General features: G+C 45.6%; 2 protein-coding genes across 3 annotated transcripts; one reads left to right on the top strand and one right to left on the bottom strand.

Moving 5' to 3' along the window:
* The first annotated feature begins 3,616 nt into the window (after positions 1 to 3,616).
* On the top strand, positions 3,617 to 6,128 carry LOC100831885 (protein transport protein yos1). Of its 2 annotated transcripts, XM_024457371.1 has the most exons (3): positions 3,617 to 3,976; positions 4,185 to 4,271; positions 5,698 to 6,128. In XM_024457371.1, the coding sequence occupies exon 3, from the start codon at positions 5,700 to 5,702 to the stop codon at positions 5,934 to 5,936; it is 237 nt and encodes a 78-aa protein (XP_024313139.1). In that variant the 5' UTR covers positions 3,617 to 3,976; positions 4,185 to 4,271; positions 5,698 to 5,699; the 3' UTR covers positions 5,937 to 6,128. The 2 variants fall into 2 exon arrangements, with proteins under 2 accessions (XP_024313139.1, XP_010228677.1); XM_010230375.2 differs by lacking the exon at positions 4,185 to 4,271 and having other exon boundaries at positions 3,628 to 3,976.
* A 561-nt stretch (positions 6,129 to 6,689) lies between these two features.
* On the bottom strand, positions 6,690 to 13,061 carry LOC100831581 (cytochrome P450 714B2). Its single transcript, XM_003557938.4, has 5 exons — positions 12,036 to 13,061; positions 8,775 to 9,001; positions 7,843 to 8,090; positions 7,360 to 7,705; positions 6,690 to 7,262 (listed from the first exon to the last, which is right to left on the bottom strand). The coding sequence occupies exons 1-5, from the start codon at positions 12,322 to 12,324 to the stop codon at positions 6,831 to 6,833; spliced, it is 1,542 nt and encodes a 513-aa protein (XP_003557986.1). The 5' UTR covers positions 12,325 to 13,061; the 3' UTR covers positions 6,690 to 6,830.
* Positions 13,062 to 13,676: the final 615 nt, after the last annotated feature.

Here is a 13,676-nt window from a genome sequence, read left to right as displayed (position 1 = left end):
GAGGTTCCGGGCCGTCTAGTACGACCTCGACTCGAAGTAGAATGATCAGGTTAGAGTCTCGAGGGTATCCCAACCTTGCTAATTGGGAAGACAAGTTCGGCTCAAGTCCGAGACGGCCCCCTCGAGATCTCTCGCCATAGGTGACTTGGGAAGACGAGTTCGGCACAAACACTTGGCTAACGACCCCCTCAAAGCCTCTCCTAACATAAGTTTACTTCGTACCCGCAGGGTCGATCAAACCTATTAAAAAAATATCAACGTGTCAACTTGTTCCAAGTGTACGACGACTTTCGCTATAAGACCGACGTACACCCTTAACACATTATTCTCGCATTTTTGCCATCGAGCATTGACACCCCGTACTCCTGTTGTTTTCTAGAACAACAAGACGCTGTTTCATGTTTCATCCTCGGCTACAACTACTTAAGTAATGAAATCAACAAATCTATTCTACTGTTTAGAAAAAAAAAAAGGACGCAACTACATAGCGGCGTCGCTACCAAGCGCTATCTAGCGGCGCCCGGTAACAGCCCACGCGACCCGTTAACGCGCCCGGCGCTCCGCCCGATTCCCGCGTGATCCGTTCCCACGTGCTCCGCTCGCTTGTTCCTCCCCGATTCCCACGCGTTCCGCCCGCTTGCTCACGATCTGCATCATTCCGCATGCTGTCCCAGAAACACCAGAAAGCACAGTAGCAGGCGTCTAGGCAAGCGCACTTACAAGAGCCCAACAAAAAGGAAAAAAGAGCCCCAAAACGAAAACTGTTCGTTAGGAGTAAATACACCGCACGTCCAATTTGCATCACACGACTGCTTATCGATTAATCCATACTTACTTGTAGCATGTTTACCACGAGTTATCTACTCTTGCTTGCCAGTGAATAATTGCGTGTCGTGTCTAATTGTCGGTTTACGATGGCTGCTTGCCGAATTGTCCACGTATACTTACCGGCTTATTCACATGTTTTTGCCAGGTTAACTGAGCTTACTTGCCGGATTAACTGTGTATACCTGTCATGTTAAGTATGTCTACTTGCCAATTTGTCCATGCCTACTTAATTACCGGCTTATCCACACCAAAATTTCAGGTTAACTGTGTATATTTGCCAGGTTAAATATGCATATACTGGCCAAGTTGACCGGGTCTAATTTCCGGATTATTCACACCAACTTGCCAGGTTAACTGTGACTACTTGTCGGATAACTTTGTATACTTGCCAGGTTAAGTATGCTTACTCGCCAATTTGTTAAGACCTATTTACCGGATTATCCACACCAATGCCAGGTTAACTGTGACTACTTATCGGGTTAACTGTGTATACCTGCCAGGTTAAGTATGCCTACTGGCCATTTGTCCAGACCTACTTATCGGCTTATCCGCACCAAATTGCCAGGTTAATCGTGCCTACTTGCTAGGTCAACTGTGTATACTTGCCGGGATATGCATGCCTACTTGCCAAGTTGACCAGGCGTACTTACCGGATTATCTACACTAACTTGCCAGATTAATTGTGCCTACTTGTCAGGTTAACTGTGTATACCTGCCAGGTTAAGCATGCCTGCGTGCCAAATTGTCCAGACCTACTAATCGGCTTATCACACAAATTGTCAGGTTAATTGTGCCTACTTGCCGGTTTAACTGTGTATACCTGCCAGGTTAAGTATGCCTACTTGCCAAATTGTCCAGACCTAGAAATTGGCTTATCACACCAAATTGCCATGTTAACTGTGCCTACTTGCCGGTTTAACTGTGTATACCTGCCAGGTTAATTATGCCTACTTGCCAAGTTGTGTAGACCTACTTAGGGCGTATACAATGGTTGATAAGACTGTCTTATCTTAGGCATTCCACGTCAATTAGAAAAGACAACAAAACATGTTGTACAATGGGTTATCTCTTAGTGTTCTATCTTAGAATTAATGTTTGGATGAATAAAATTAACTAAATAAATGCTAAGAAAAGGTGAAATCTAGTATAATGGTAAATTTGCCTTATCTTTGCCTTATCATTTTTGTGAAGAGATCATCTCTTAATTAAGAGAAGGCTTGTGTCTTTTCTTCGTTTCTCTCTCTTCCACATCAGATTTTATCCTATGTGGCATCGCTAAGAGAAGGCTGACGTCACCCCATTGTACATGCCCTTATCGGCTTATCCACACCAACTTGCCAGGTTAACTGTGCCTATTTGCCGGATTAACGGTGTATGCCGGCCAGGTTAAATATGCCTAGTTGCCAAGTTGTCCAGACCTACTAATTGGCTTATCCACACCAACTTGGCAGGTTAACTGTGCCTACTTGTCGGGTTAACTGTGTATACCTGCTGGGTTAAGTACGCCCACTTGTCAGGTTGTCCAGACCTACTTATCGACTTATCCACACCAAATTGTCAGGTTAACCGTGTCTGCTTGACAGGTTAATTGTGTATACTTACCAAGTTAAGTATGCCTACTGGCCAAGTTGACCAAGCCTACTTACCGAAACATCCACACCAACTTGCCAGGTTAATTGTGCCAACTTGCCGGGTTAACTATGTATATTTTGCCATGTTAAGTATGGCTACATGACAAGTTGTCCGGACCTACTTATTGTCTTATTCACACCAAATTTACAGATTAGCTGTGCTTACTCGTCAGTTTAAGGATGTTTACTTACCGGATACTTACCCGTTTATATATTGCCAATTGCTTTGCATTCCTTCGTTCATTCCAGGGTTGATGTGAGCTTTTCACACGGGGACAAATTAATGAGTCACAGTACAACCACACAGATTTACACAACATGCAACAAAAAAGACATGGTCGAAAAAGTACAGAACCCAACACTAATTCAAATGTATGCATGAAAACAACCTGCTGAAGTACTCCTACGTCTGTACTTTGTCAGAGAACAAAATCAGTTGACCAATTTCATCTCCTCTTTTTTGCTGCTGCCTGGAGGTGAACTTGTAATCGGCAGCGGCCTTCGCGGGCAGCTCGCCAGCGCCAACCGCAGTGACCGGCCGCCCGCGTCTAGCTTCCCGGCCCCGAGCGCGTCGCCTGGTACGCCTCGTCTGCGACCCTCCGGAGAAGGAGCATGAGCAGCCGAGCAGGAGAAGCCCCGCGAGGCCAACCCCCTCTCCCTGCTTCTCCTCGACGTTGCTGCCCGGAGGCTGCTGCTGCGGCCACGAGGAGATAGCAGCGGCTCCAGCCGCCGCAGTCGCCACACGCCTCCAACAGCCGTCCCGCGCTTCCTACCATCGCTGCCCCGCGCCGCCGCCGCCACCGCACGTCGAATACCGCGCGCGCGCCGGAGAGAGACAGGGAGCAAGAGAAAATTGGGGAGGGTAACGGTGGAGGGGTGGGGGGGCGAGGAGATCGGGATGGAATCGGAAAGCCGAATAATTAGCGAGAGAATCGGCGAAGTAGAAGGGGGCTTCACGGCGCCGTCCCGTAAGACGGTGCCCCACTTAGAATGTCCGAAAAAAAAACTGTGGCATGCACATGTTGCCTTTGCGGGAAAAAAAACGGGGAATGAAATAAAGGCTCCCATCCTCGTCTGGGCCTATTGGGCCTCCAACTATAGTCCGCCACCATTAAAAGGATGGTAAGCGTGCGATAAGGAAAAGAAGAAAAGTTTATCGGTCCCCTCTCAAAAAAAAAGTTTCTCATCAAAAAAGAAGGAAAATTTTCCTAAAGAAAAGAAACAGGCGTGCGCCTCCCTGATTCCCTGCCCCGACTCCTCCAGGCTCCAGCAGATCTCTTCGCCGGAATCGCGACCGCATCGCTCGCCTCTCCTCCCGCAGTCTCGATCCCCTTTGCCTCCGCCGGCCCCCGTTCTCTCCACCTCGAGTTGCAAGCGGCGACTCTACGCGAGGAGAGAGGATCAGCCTTAACCGCCCTGCCCGCCCACATCATTCAGCACGCGCTAGTATTTGTCTCCCCGCGGTCGGTCCTCCTTCGTCCTCCAGCCGTCAGCTACTCGAGCACCACCTCCTCCAGGTTAGGGCTACGTTCTGTTTTTGGTTCATCTTGTTTCCCTGATCTCAAACTGATTGGTTCTTGACTGAGTAATTAGAATGGTTGATGTCTTCTTTTTTAAAACTGTACAACTTAACTTCGTTAATGCTCCCACTGCCTTTATGTATCAACTGTCAAGTTCTTTGTATGACTACTGCACAACTGTCAAAAAATAAATAATAATCTGCAGGATGGCATAGCCTTATCGATAACGGCGAGGTTCAAAAGAGGGAAGGCTTGCGGGTCTTCATCTGGATTGGCTAATACCATTTGTTCCGTAATTTCTTGTACATGTTCATTTCAAATGTGCGTAGTATAAAATTGGATGTTGGGAAAAAGTATTGTGCTTTTTCTCCGTTTCTAAATATAAGATGTTCTAATTTTATCTTAAGTCAAACTTATTAAAGTTAGACCAAGTTTATAGAAAAATCTATCAACACCTACAACTCTAAATCAGTTTTATTAGACCCGCCATGATATGTATTATCATATTATGCTTATTTGATATTGTAGATGTTAGTATATTGTTCTATAAACTTGGTCAAACTTTAAGAACTTTGACTTAGGACAAAGTTAGAATATCTCATATTTAGGAATGGAGGTAGTAGTTTATTAAAGAGTAATATCAGAGAACCCCAACAATTGGGAACATAGTATCAGAAAACCACAACTAACGAATTTTTTTCCACATGAACACAACTGTGGTGCTAATTGATAACATATAACCCAAATTTTGAGATCAGAGGCATTTGATAGCAAATGTAACGGGTCAGGCCCACCAGTCAGAGCTACGTGGCAAAAAAAAGGACCAGGGCCGAACTGGGCTGACCAAGACCATTCAAGTGTGATTTAGTCTTGAGCCCGTTAAAAATCTGCTTTGCGGATATTGTGCTGTTCAGCTTCAAGCTATCAGTATTAGGCTATGTCAATTCTTATTTGTTGGCAGATGATAAAAATAAGAGAGGTTGATGATGAAGTAGCTTTGCAAGACTATGGACAGGGATCTTTAAAATACCCTACCCTTGGCTTTTGCAAGTTGACGAATATGAAATGCTTTTATGTTCTTTTTCGGTTTATTGTGAACTGCAGTCAAATTGTGAACTTCCAGTGATGGCTTACACAGTTTTGCTTGTGAAAGTGCTTTGAGACTCCCAATATTATTTGTTAAAGCGCAGCTGGATTCTGAACTTGTAACATGTCTTATGTATGCACATGATGCATGTCAAACGCTTTAAAATTATGTGCTAATTTGATGCCTTGAAAGTGTGGCGACCTATATTCAGAACTTGTAGCACTTGTAGCATCAACTGCTGCAAAGCAGATTATGTTATCAAAATGGAGCACATAGTACTGTCTTCTGCGGTTAACCTTGTCATATGTATTCACATTAGTGTGCACCCAACCAAAGATGGAACCAAACAAAAGCGAGAATGATACCACTATAGTTCCTTTTGCCTCACCATTCGTGAACCAAAACACCATCCAATATTCTAATGCCACCATATCTGGCCCTGGTGGAAGTCACATTATATGTTTTGGTGTATCTTCTTGGCCAGTTCCATTTATGTTTCAGGATGATGTTACTTTGGTACATTAAATTCATCTGCACAGAGCAATCTATTAGTTCAACTATGATAATCTGGTGACTGGTGGTACGTAAGTAGCAAATTCTCAGCTAACATAGTTGTGATATACATATGCAGAGATGGGCTTGTGGATGCTGCTGGAAGGATTTTTGCTTCTTGCAAATGCACTGGCCATACTGAATGAAGACCGGTTTCTTGGTCCGAGGGGTTGGAGCATGTCTGAAGTTTCAGGAAATGGGCAAACAAAGTCGCTGAAGGGCCAGATCGTGGGGCTCATCTACGCCACTCAGTTTTTGCGTGTGCCCCTGATAGCACTTAATGTTCTTATCATTGTTGTGAAGTTGGTGTCAGGCTGAGGCTCTTTGCTGTGCCTCTGCTGTTGAGTTGGATTGATTTTAATTCCAGCATCATGTATAAGCTAATGTTCAGAAGTTGCTGGAACTTGTTCACGTTGACTCGAACGGCTTTTTGGTACTGCTACTGTAAATTAGATCTCACATAATTTTATCAAAGGCACCCTGAAGGTATCTTTCCTGTCGTCTTCCAAATCATTCATGCATTTGTTGCTATTGGTATGTGTTGTGCACTTATGCTACCTACTATTGAACATACATTGTCTCTACCTGTCGAATGATCATAAAACTAATTTCTGTTCTCTGGCGTTAGTTACCTTGTATTTTCTGATTGTATGTGGAACACTTATGAGCCCAGTCTTGCTCTAGTTTCGTGGAGGAATTTGTTCTATTTGATCATGCCCAGTTAGTTCTGGCACTGCTTTTTTATAGCCCTCCTGGGCTTGTTAATTTTCGATGATGCAGGAAGAGAACAGAATGATGATCCATTCACCCATTTTGTGGTGCAAATTAAAGAGAGGTTTGACTTATGTTCGTCAGACATGTATGCACACTTTATTCTCGACAAAACAAAATGTGTTCCTGTATTGTGTTTAGCGCACTCTCTATTTTGTTCTAATAATGTTGCCTTCTTGCGTTGGTATTCACATCATGACAGCTGCAACTGTTTTGTACATGGTGTCGACTCAACCATTTTACTCATTTGGCTCCCCACCTTTTTCCTCTAGTTCAGCCTATTGGAGCTGAACTCCAACACGAGAAAGATCAAACCTGAATAATATGGAGCTCTGTATGTACATGTACATCTTTTTGAAGCTGCATTCATTCAAGTATAATTTTCTTTCAACCATTCAGGATGGGAAGTAACATTATTATATCCAAATCGCAATGCCCATCTTAGCATCTACAAGCACCTTGCACTTTCGTTAAGGTGAGGTCAACACCAAACTCAGGCTCCACAACGAGTTTCAGTGTTGGAGAATGCTCGTACAGTGGCGAGAGCTTCAGTGCAAACTTGGAGATGATGAGAGATATCAGTATCTTGAGCTCAGCCGTAGCGAATCCTTGGCCAAGGCAGGTCCGAGCACCGGCGCCAAACGGCAGGTAAGAATGTAGCTGGGGTCGAGCATCGGAGAAGCGTTCTGGGTTGAACTCTTTAACATCAGCACCCCACAGCTTGGGATCAAGGTGCATTGTGGAGACAGGAATGTAAATGTTGACACCTTTTGGTATGTTTACACCCCCAAGCTTCAGCTCCTGAAGGGCCATCCTTGATACAAAGGCACCTGCTGGGTACAATCGCAGAGTTTCCTGGATTACCATTGTCAGCTGCATTTGCAAAGATAATCTTGGAGTCAGCGAGCTATCACAATAAATTTCAGTAAGTTATTATTGAAGATGGGAAAAGGGAGAGGAGCGGACATACATTCTTCATTTTCTGAAGTGATTGGGAGTCGATTGGCCGGCCCCCACAAACCTCCTGCACTTCTTCTCGCACCTTGTCTTGCCATTCTGGGTGCAGTCCAAGGAGCATTAGGCACCAGGCAGCTGTTACAGCTGTGCTCTCATATCCTGCAAAATATATGCTCTTGCAGTTGTCGACTATAAAGTTCTCTGCCTCGCCGAGGCCCACCTTGCTGCTGCTTGCACTATGAAGAATTGTACTCAGTAAGTTTTTGTCTTCTCCGCTTTCCTTCACAATTTCTAGTATTAGTTTGTGCACTTGTCTGTGAAGCTCCCATGCCTGCCTGTTCTTCTTTGTAGGAAACAACCTGCACACATTCAAAATTTATATCTCACGTGTGAATTTATAGTTTTCAGTTTACGTTCTTGCACTGAAGAAGATGGATACTGGTAATATGTTTCCACAATTTTAATGAACATTTCGTTTCTTTCGCTTTCTGCTAACCTTAGGCCGGTCATTTCAGCTAGCACATTTGGCTTGGAGACGGCCTTCTGCAGTTCTCTTAGCTTCAAAAATATTTTCTTTCCTTTGATGTAGCTGCTTCCGAAGCATGTCCTGGAGATCACATCTGCAGAGTAGGCTCTTATGTCATCATCAATCTTGATGTTTACGGTCCCGCCATTTCCGTCTACCCTCTCTTCCCATGACTTGAGCAGTGTTTGCGCAGAATCCACCATCAAATCCACCATTCCCTGGGTATATATGTGAAGAAACCAGAGTAAGGCTGGAATGCAACGTACATAGTTTTGCCTAGCTGTGCGCTGCTCTTAAATAGGAGTACCACAGTCGCTCAGAATAATGCACGATTACGGAAAGTGGTCCGAATTATAATCAGAATCTTATCAGACATTGTCTAGCTGGGATCAGAATGGTGTGGTTTTGCTGTTGGGCGTGGTCCTAATTAGTCATGACGCATTATCTGGCTGGATCAGAATGTTGCAGCCAGCCTCTCAGCCACTCTTGCTGTACTCCTGTCATTCTGAATTCTGTTGGCAAATAGGGGGCAACTTCCAGACCCACAACTTTATTTCGCGCTGAAACATGGAGATCCATTAATAGCTCTAAATGCCCTTAGTGTGTTATTTTCTGAAACCTCTGAACTCTCTTTTTTTGGAAAGTTGAATTTAACCTATGGACTCTGAAAACCTCTGAACCCGTTAATTGTGATCTGTTGCAGCTAACTAGTGCGGGATGGACGTTGTTATGATATACTCTCTCCGTTCCAAAATGCATAACTTTTGTTGACTGTCAAAATTTTCTAACCTTTGACCTATCTTATATAACAAAAAAAAAATACAAACATCTACGGAGTAAAAGTGTACAATCAGGAACAATTATGTGACCTATATTCTGAAACGGAGTGATTATATATATACCTTGACCTTGTCGAGGAAGAACGCGGGTGCGATGATCTTCCTCTGGTGGGCCCAGGCCTGGCCGTTGGATTTGAGTATGCCCCTGCCGAAGAGGGGCTCGTGCGTGGCCTTTAGGTAGGAGCTCTTGCCGAGGTCCAGCGAGACGCAGAGGTTGATGTCCCGGACCACGTCCGGCCGGCTCACGTGAAGGAACACCACGTTCCCCATGGAGTAAGTGAACACGGGGCCTGCAGTTGAGCAGGTTAGTATTCTTGGTCCGATCGGGCGTACGTACGTGGACACCGCTGAATACTAATTCCCTGTCCGACCGACGGGACCCAACCATTGAAACAACACATCAAAGAAGAGTAATCCCTCCGTCCCGAAACAAGCGACGCGCATTTTTATAGAATTTTATACAAATCCAATGTTTAGAACGAGATTTTCACGGCAGAATGAATGAGGTCGCTAAACTTTAGCCACCCACCCTGTCGTCCAAGTTTCATCGTATACTGCTACAATTTGTAGAGTACAGTTACCTAACTAACCGATTATCAGACGTACGTACCGCTGTTGATGTAACGAGTTCCCGACCGATCACATGGAGACCACCCACCAGCACTAGCAGTAGCACAGGCCTATTGGAATGGCCATATCGGCTGTCGCACGCACACACAGTCAAGATGTTCCCGCTATTGGCTTGGCGGTCACTGTCACAGTATCATCGGCCTCTCGAAGAGGGCACACACTGTTGGAGCATATATCGGCGGATCGGGAATCGACACGGCGGCGGGCATCCAACAGGAGTCTCCAGTACGTAAACAGGCGAAAAGGCGCCGAGGATGAGGCTCGATGGCTTGGGCACAAAGTTGGAGGGGACGCGCGCCCAGTCCCAGATTGACGAGACAACCGCCGTCTCCGTCGATGGCGGATGGCCCTCCTCCTGTCACGCCCTTGGCGCTCACGGCTTAGCGCCAAGGAACGGTGGACAGAGAGGATCGAGGAGCAGCGTGGTCGGCTGTGGCCTGTGGCGCACGCATGTAGGCGCGCACGGGGGCCCGATAGCTCCCGGCCGATCGATCGCTTTTTGGCGCGACGTCGACGTGCCCCCGGCCGGCCAGGCCAGCAGCTCCAATAGAATTCGCTCCTGGCGTTTGCCCCCGGCCGGCCTTGCGCCACGCTGATGGAGCTGGATCCACCAGTGCAGTGATGATCGATGTTTGCTTTGCTGTAGCTGGCGTTGGGAGGGCGATCGACAGGTGGTCTCGTATCTGGCGCCGGTACGTGACGTCCCGAGTCCTGACCCCGGGCCGGGAACTACGCTGCAATACTAACCCGTTCTACCTGGCGTCCTGTGATGTGATATGTCGGGGAGAATTATGCGTACGTGCACTGTATACGTTAATTAATCAGTGGGATGACTTCCTCCTTCTAGTATCGTTTCCAATCGTGTGTACTGAAAACTCTGAGAATATGCGCTAGCGTTAATCGACGGCATTCCTGTCCTGTACTTACTACGGAGTAATGTATACTTTTGCAGTTTTGCCGCGATAATGAAGAGGTTGTATCTACACCTGTAGATTTTCAGTTCAGCCATGCTGGAATTGCAGATCGCTCGTGCATGCACGCATCTGTGCTGTACATGCATATATACACCAAAAGACGATCGGCCTCATTACTTTTGTGGGTATCACAATTGCACATGGTGCATGTATACGTGGCTAGCTCACGACTATGTCCTTATGCACCGTGCCAAAACCACAGGATAGGATCTAGATAAAATCCATCGCCTACATCGACTCATTTCAGCTCGACCGATCTCTACGTGGTTATTTTTCTTAAAGAGAAAAAAAAAAGGCGGTTTGTTCTTTGCAGTAGGCATGTCCTCACGTTACATCACTCCGCGTTCTCCTAGCAGGGTGTACATCCGTGGGTCCGAGGATCAGTTAATTGTGCGAGACGATCGATGCTAGCTGGCCAGCTCACCTAATATCTAGCACGCCTCCGTACGTACGTCTTGCTATCCAACAGTAACATGCAGCAACAGAAAGAGGCAAATGGGCCGGGCAGCGCGCGTGAGTTGGACGTGAGCACAAGTTTAGCGCGCGAGATGTTTGTTGACGCCGCAACAGCTGCTAGCAGCAACTAATGCTTAAGATCGACATCAACATGGAATGACAGGTTGATTTGTTTTAGGAAACAAGTTAATATTTGCTCAACTAGACCACTCATCATTGCTGGGTCCTGAAAGAGATAGCACTTTTTTTAGGTGATTGTTGCTCTCCCAACATGTTCCTTCTGAGGTTCAGTTAGTGGATTTCTTTTTACGGAGGGGCCTAGAGCCCTGGATTAGAGCAAAAAATGTTTTCCAACTCTCCAAACTTACCTGGTGTCGTGAATCCACCATGAAAAGCTTTTTCCCCGAAAAAGTGGTAAACAAATTTTGTTTTTTTATTTAATTTGTGAAGCATGTGGTCAACCGCTTCAACGAATAAAAACGTTAATATTTTTGGACATCAACACGATCTTGGAGCACATACACCTTAACCCCCTAAATTTTACTACGTACTCCTTCCGTCCAACAAAAAATGTCTCAAATTTGTCAAAGTTTAGATGTATCTAAACATGACTTAGTATATAGATGTCTAAACAAAAGATGTCCCAAGTCATATACTGTATTATAAAAGGTACCTTTTACGAATATATATGATTCTAAAGTATATAATCTAAGTATTTTGAGAGTCATTTGTGGTCAAAGTTTTTAAAGACTGAATTATGTCATCTCCAAAATGGTGGCCTTTACTGGAGAATGGAGATGGTATAATGAAATATATACTACTATGGGGCGAGTAGCTATCTACATATATGTGATATCCAACGGTTAATTTAACAAAAAAGCCATGTATTGAGTTGCTTAGTTGTTCATCAGCGACTAATAGAACACGTTTGGTCTGATTAAAAGCATCACTACTATTGTGATGAATTCCGTGTTCTTCTTCTGATTTTCACATAGCCTTCCTTGTTTTAGTATAAATTAAACCGTGATCTCCGTCACCAGTGAAAGATGTTCGTATTCAGGGGAAACTTTTTAACAACAGTGAAACAAGATCAAATAAGAATACAAAAAAGAAGAAGATAAAATAGCATCAGAACAAAAGCAAGGACCACACATCCATCAGAAGGACGAAGAAATTAACCATATCAATATCATGCATGCCAGGAGGACAGCACAAGTAGTCAAGTTACATAATACACAATCAATCTGACGATGGAGATACATACCGTGCTCTTTTCTCCATTTCTCGTAGAAGGGCAGCACGGCGGGGCGGTAGTCGTGCACGATGCCGCCGACGCCTCGGCTTGCCACCTTGGCGGCGGCGACCGCCTCTTTCATGTCGGCGAGGTTGCCGTAAGGGAAGGACGGGCGCGGCCCGCCGATCCCCTGCCTTCTGAACCCGGCGAGCAGCCTCTGAGGCACCACCCAGACGATGTAGTAGAGGTAGAGCGCGAGGCAGCACGCCCCCACGCAGCACAGGCTCAGAGACGCCTTCATCACCATGCCCACCTCCATCTTCCCTCCCTGCTAGCTCTCTATCTTCCCTCCCTACTTATTCTCTATTTTGTCTCCTCTGTCACACGCACAACTTGATCTCTGCACTCCTCTCTATGTGAGTGCCCGCAGAGAGTATGTGTGTGACGACTGATGGGTGAAGAAGTTAGCGAGCTTGGTTAGTGTGTTATATGGTGTGGAAATCAAGTGGGGAAAGGTGGTAGAGTCCAAATGCCAACTTTGTCATAGACCGGCCGAGCTCCCCCATGCCAGAAACGAAGTTCAAGAAGCAAGGGACGTCGCACTCACATGCCGTGTGGTGTGTGTATGGATGCCCGGCCCTGCCAAAGGGTAAAATCAACTCATGTGCTTATCCAGTGTTTGCTTCTTCCTTTTTTTAATCTCCTCACTGGCGATCCACCTTGATGATTCAAAAGGATCCCGTTCTGGCATGTATGCATGCCCCTATATAATTGATGAACAGTCAGACGTATATCTAGGATGTACTGCAGCTCTCAAATATGGAAGAAGAAGAAGAAAAATATCCCTCCTGGCCTTATCCAGCAAAGTCGGCCAAAAAGAAAGAATTTCTGATTAGTGACGCCGTACCCACCTCTTGACGGGGCGGTGTAGTTGTGGCGCACGATGCCGTCCGTGGTGCAAACATGATGCGTGCCGATCAGCATGCACATGCACTTGCTTGTTTCGACTAGGAGGATTTTCATTTTTATTGGCTGGCTTCAGAGAATTGCTAGTAGTAGAACTTATCACTATCCTCCCATGCTATTAATGAGCGCAGAAAGGGGAAGCCCATGGTTTCCTTTTTTGAGCGCATCAAAAGATGTATGGACGTTAGTCAAAGAGATGAGCTATAGGTACTGCGCGGCCCTCACAGACAGACATATGTAACTGCCAGCAAAAGATTCGATCTTCCCTCCGATATCTCATGAGAGGAGAAAATATAAATGGTGGAAAATTAGTTGAGCACCGGAGATGAGATCAAATATTCACCATCACAGGGATCTTGTGAATTTGGGCCAATCATTCTTGCCAACTTTATCATATCGGTACCTTGGGAAAAGTCACTCACTTGTATCTGGTCGGCCCCGTTGTTTCTAAACGTGGAAAGTGCTGGTTAAAAGGCCGTATCTTCGTGGCACTATGCGCAACAAAACGGTGCTAGCTAGTACCAATTGTGGGGAGAATTAGTCAGTAGAAAAGGTCGGCAGAATTGTGCATGCCGCTGTTTATTGGCTCGGACTGAGTGCGTATCAGAGCGTGTCTGTCTGAACTGATTTGGGCCGATTGAGGGCGAACAATGCAAGAATTGAACTTAAGAAAAGGGGTTTAGTACTGTATAAGAAATAAAGCTT

Source organism: Brachypodium distachyon, chromosome 1 (assembly GCF_000005505.3).
Source record: "Brachypodium distachyon strain Bd21 chromosome 1, Brachypodium_distachyon_v3.0, whole genome shotgun sequence".
Taxonomy (NCBI): Eukaryota; Viridiplantae; Streptophyta; class Magnoliopsida; order Poales; family Poaceae; genus Brachypodium; species Brachypodium distachyon.
This window is presented reverse-complemented; position numbering and strand designations above follow the sequence as displayed.

What these genes read in the sequence shown, in the direction of transcription:
- LOC100831885 (XM_024457371.1), top strand. Translation starts at nt 5,700, where the DNA reads ATGGGCTTGTGGATGCTGCTGGAAGGATTTTTGCTTCTTGCAAATGCA.
- LOC100831581 (XM_003557938.4), bottom strand. Translation starts at nt 12,324, where the DNA reads ATGGAGGTGGGCATGGTGATGAAGGCGTCTCTGAGCCTGTGCTGCGTG. An exon ending in TCTTCCTCGACAAGGTCAAG is followed by an intron (nt 8,091 to 8,774) that starts GTATATATATAA and finishes ATATATACCCAG; the next exon opens with GGAATGGTGGATTTGATGGT. An exon ending in GCTGAAATGACCGGCCTAAG is followed by an intron (nt 7,706 to 7,842) that starts GTTAGCAGAAAG and finishes GAATGTGTGCAG; the next exon opens with GTTGTTTCCTACAAAGAAGA.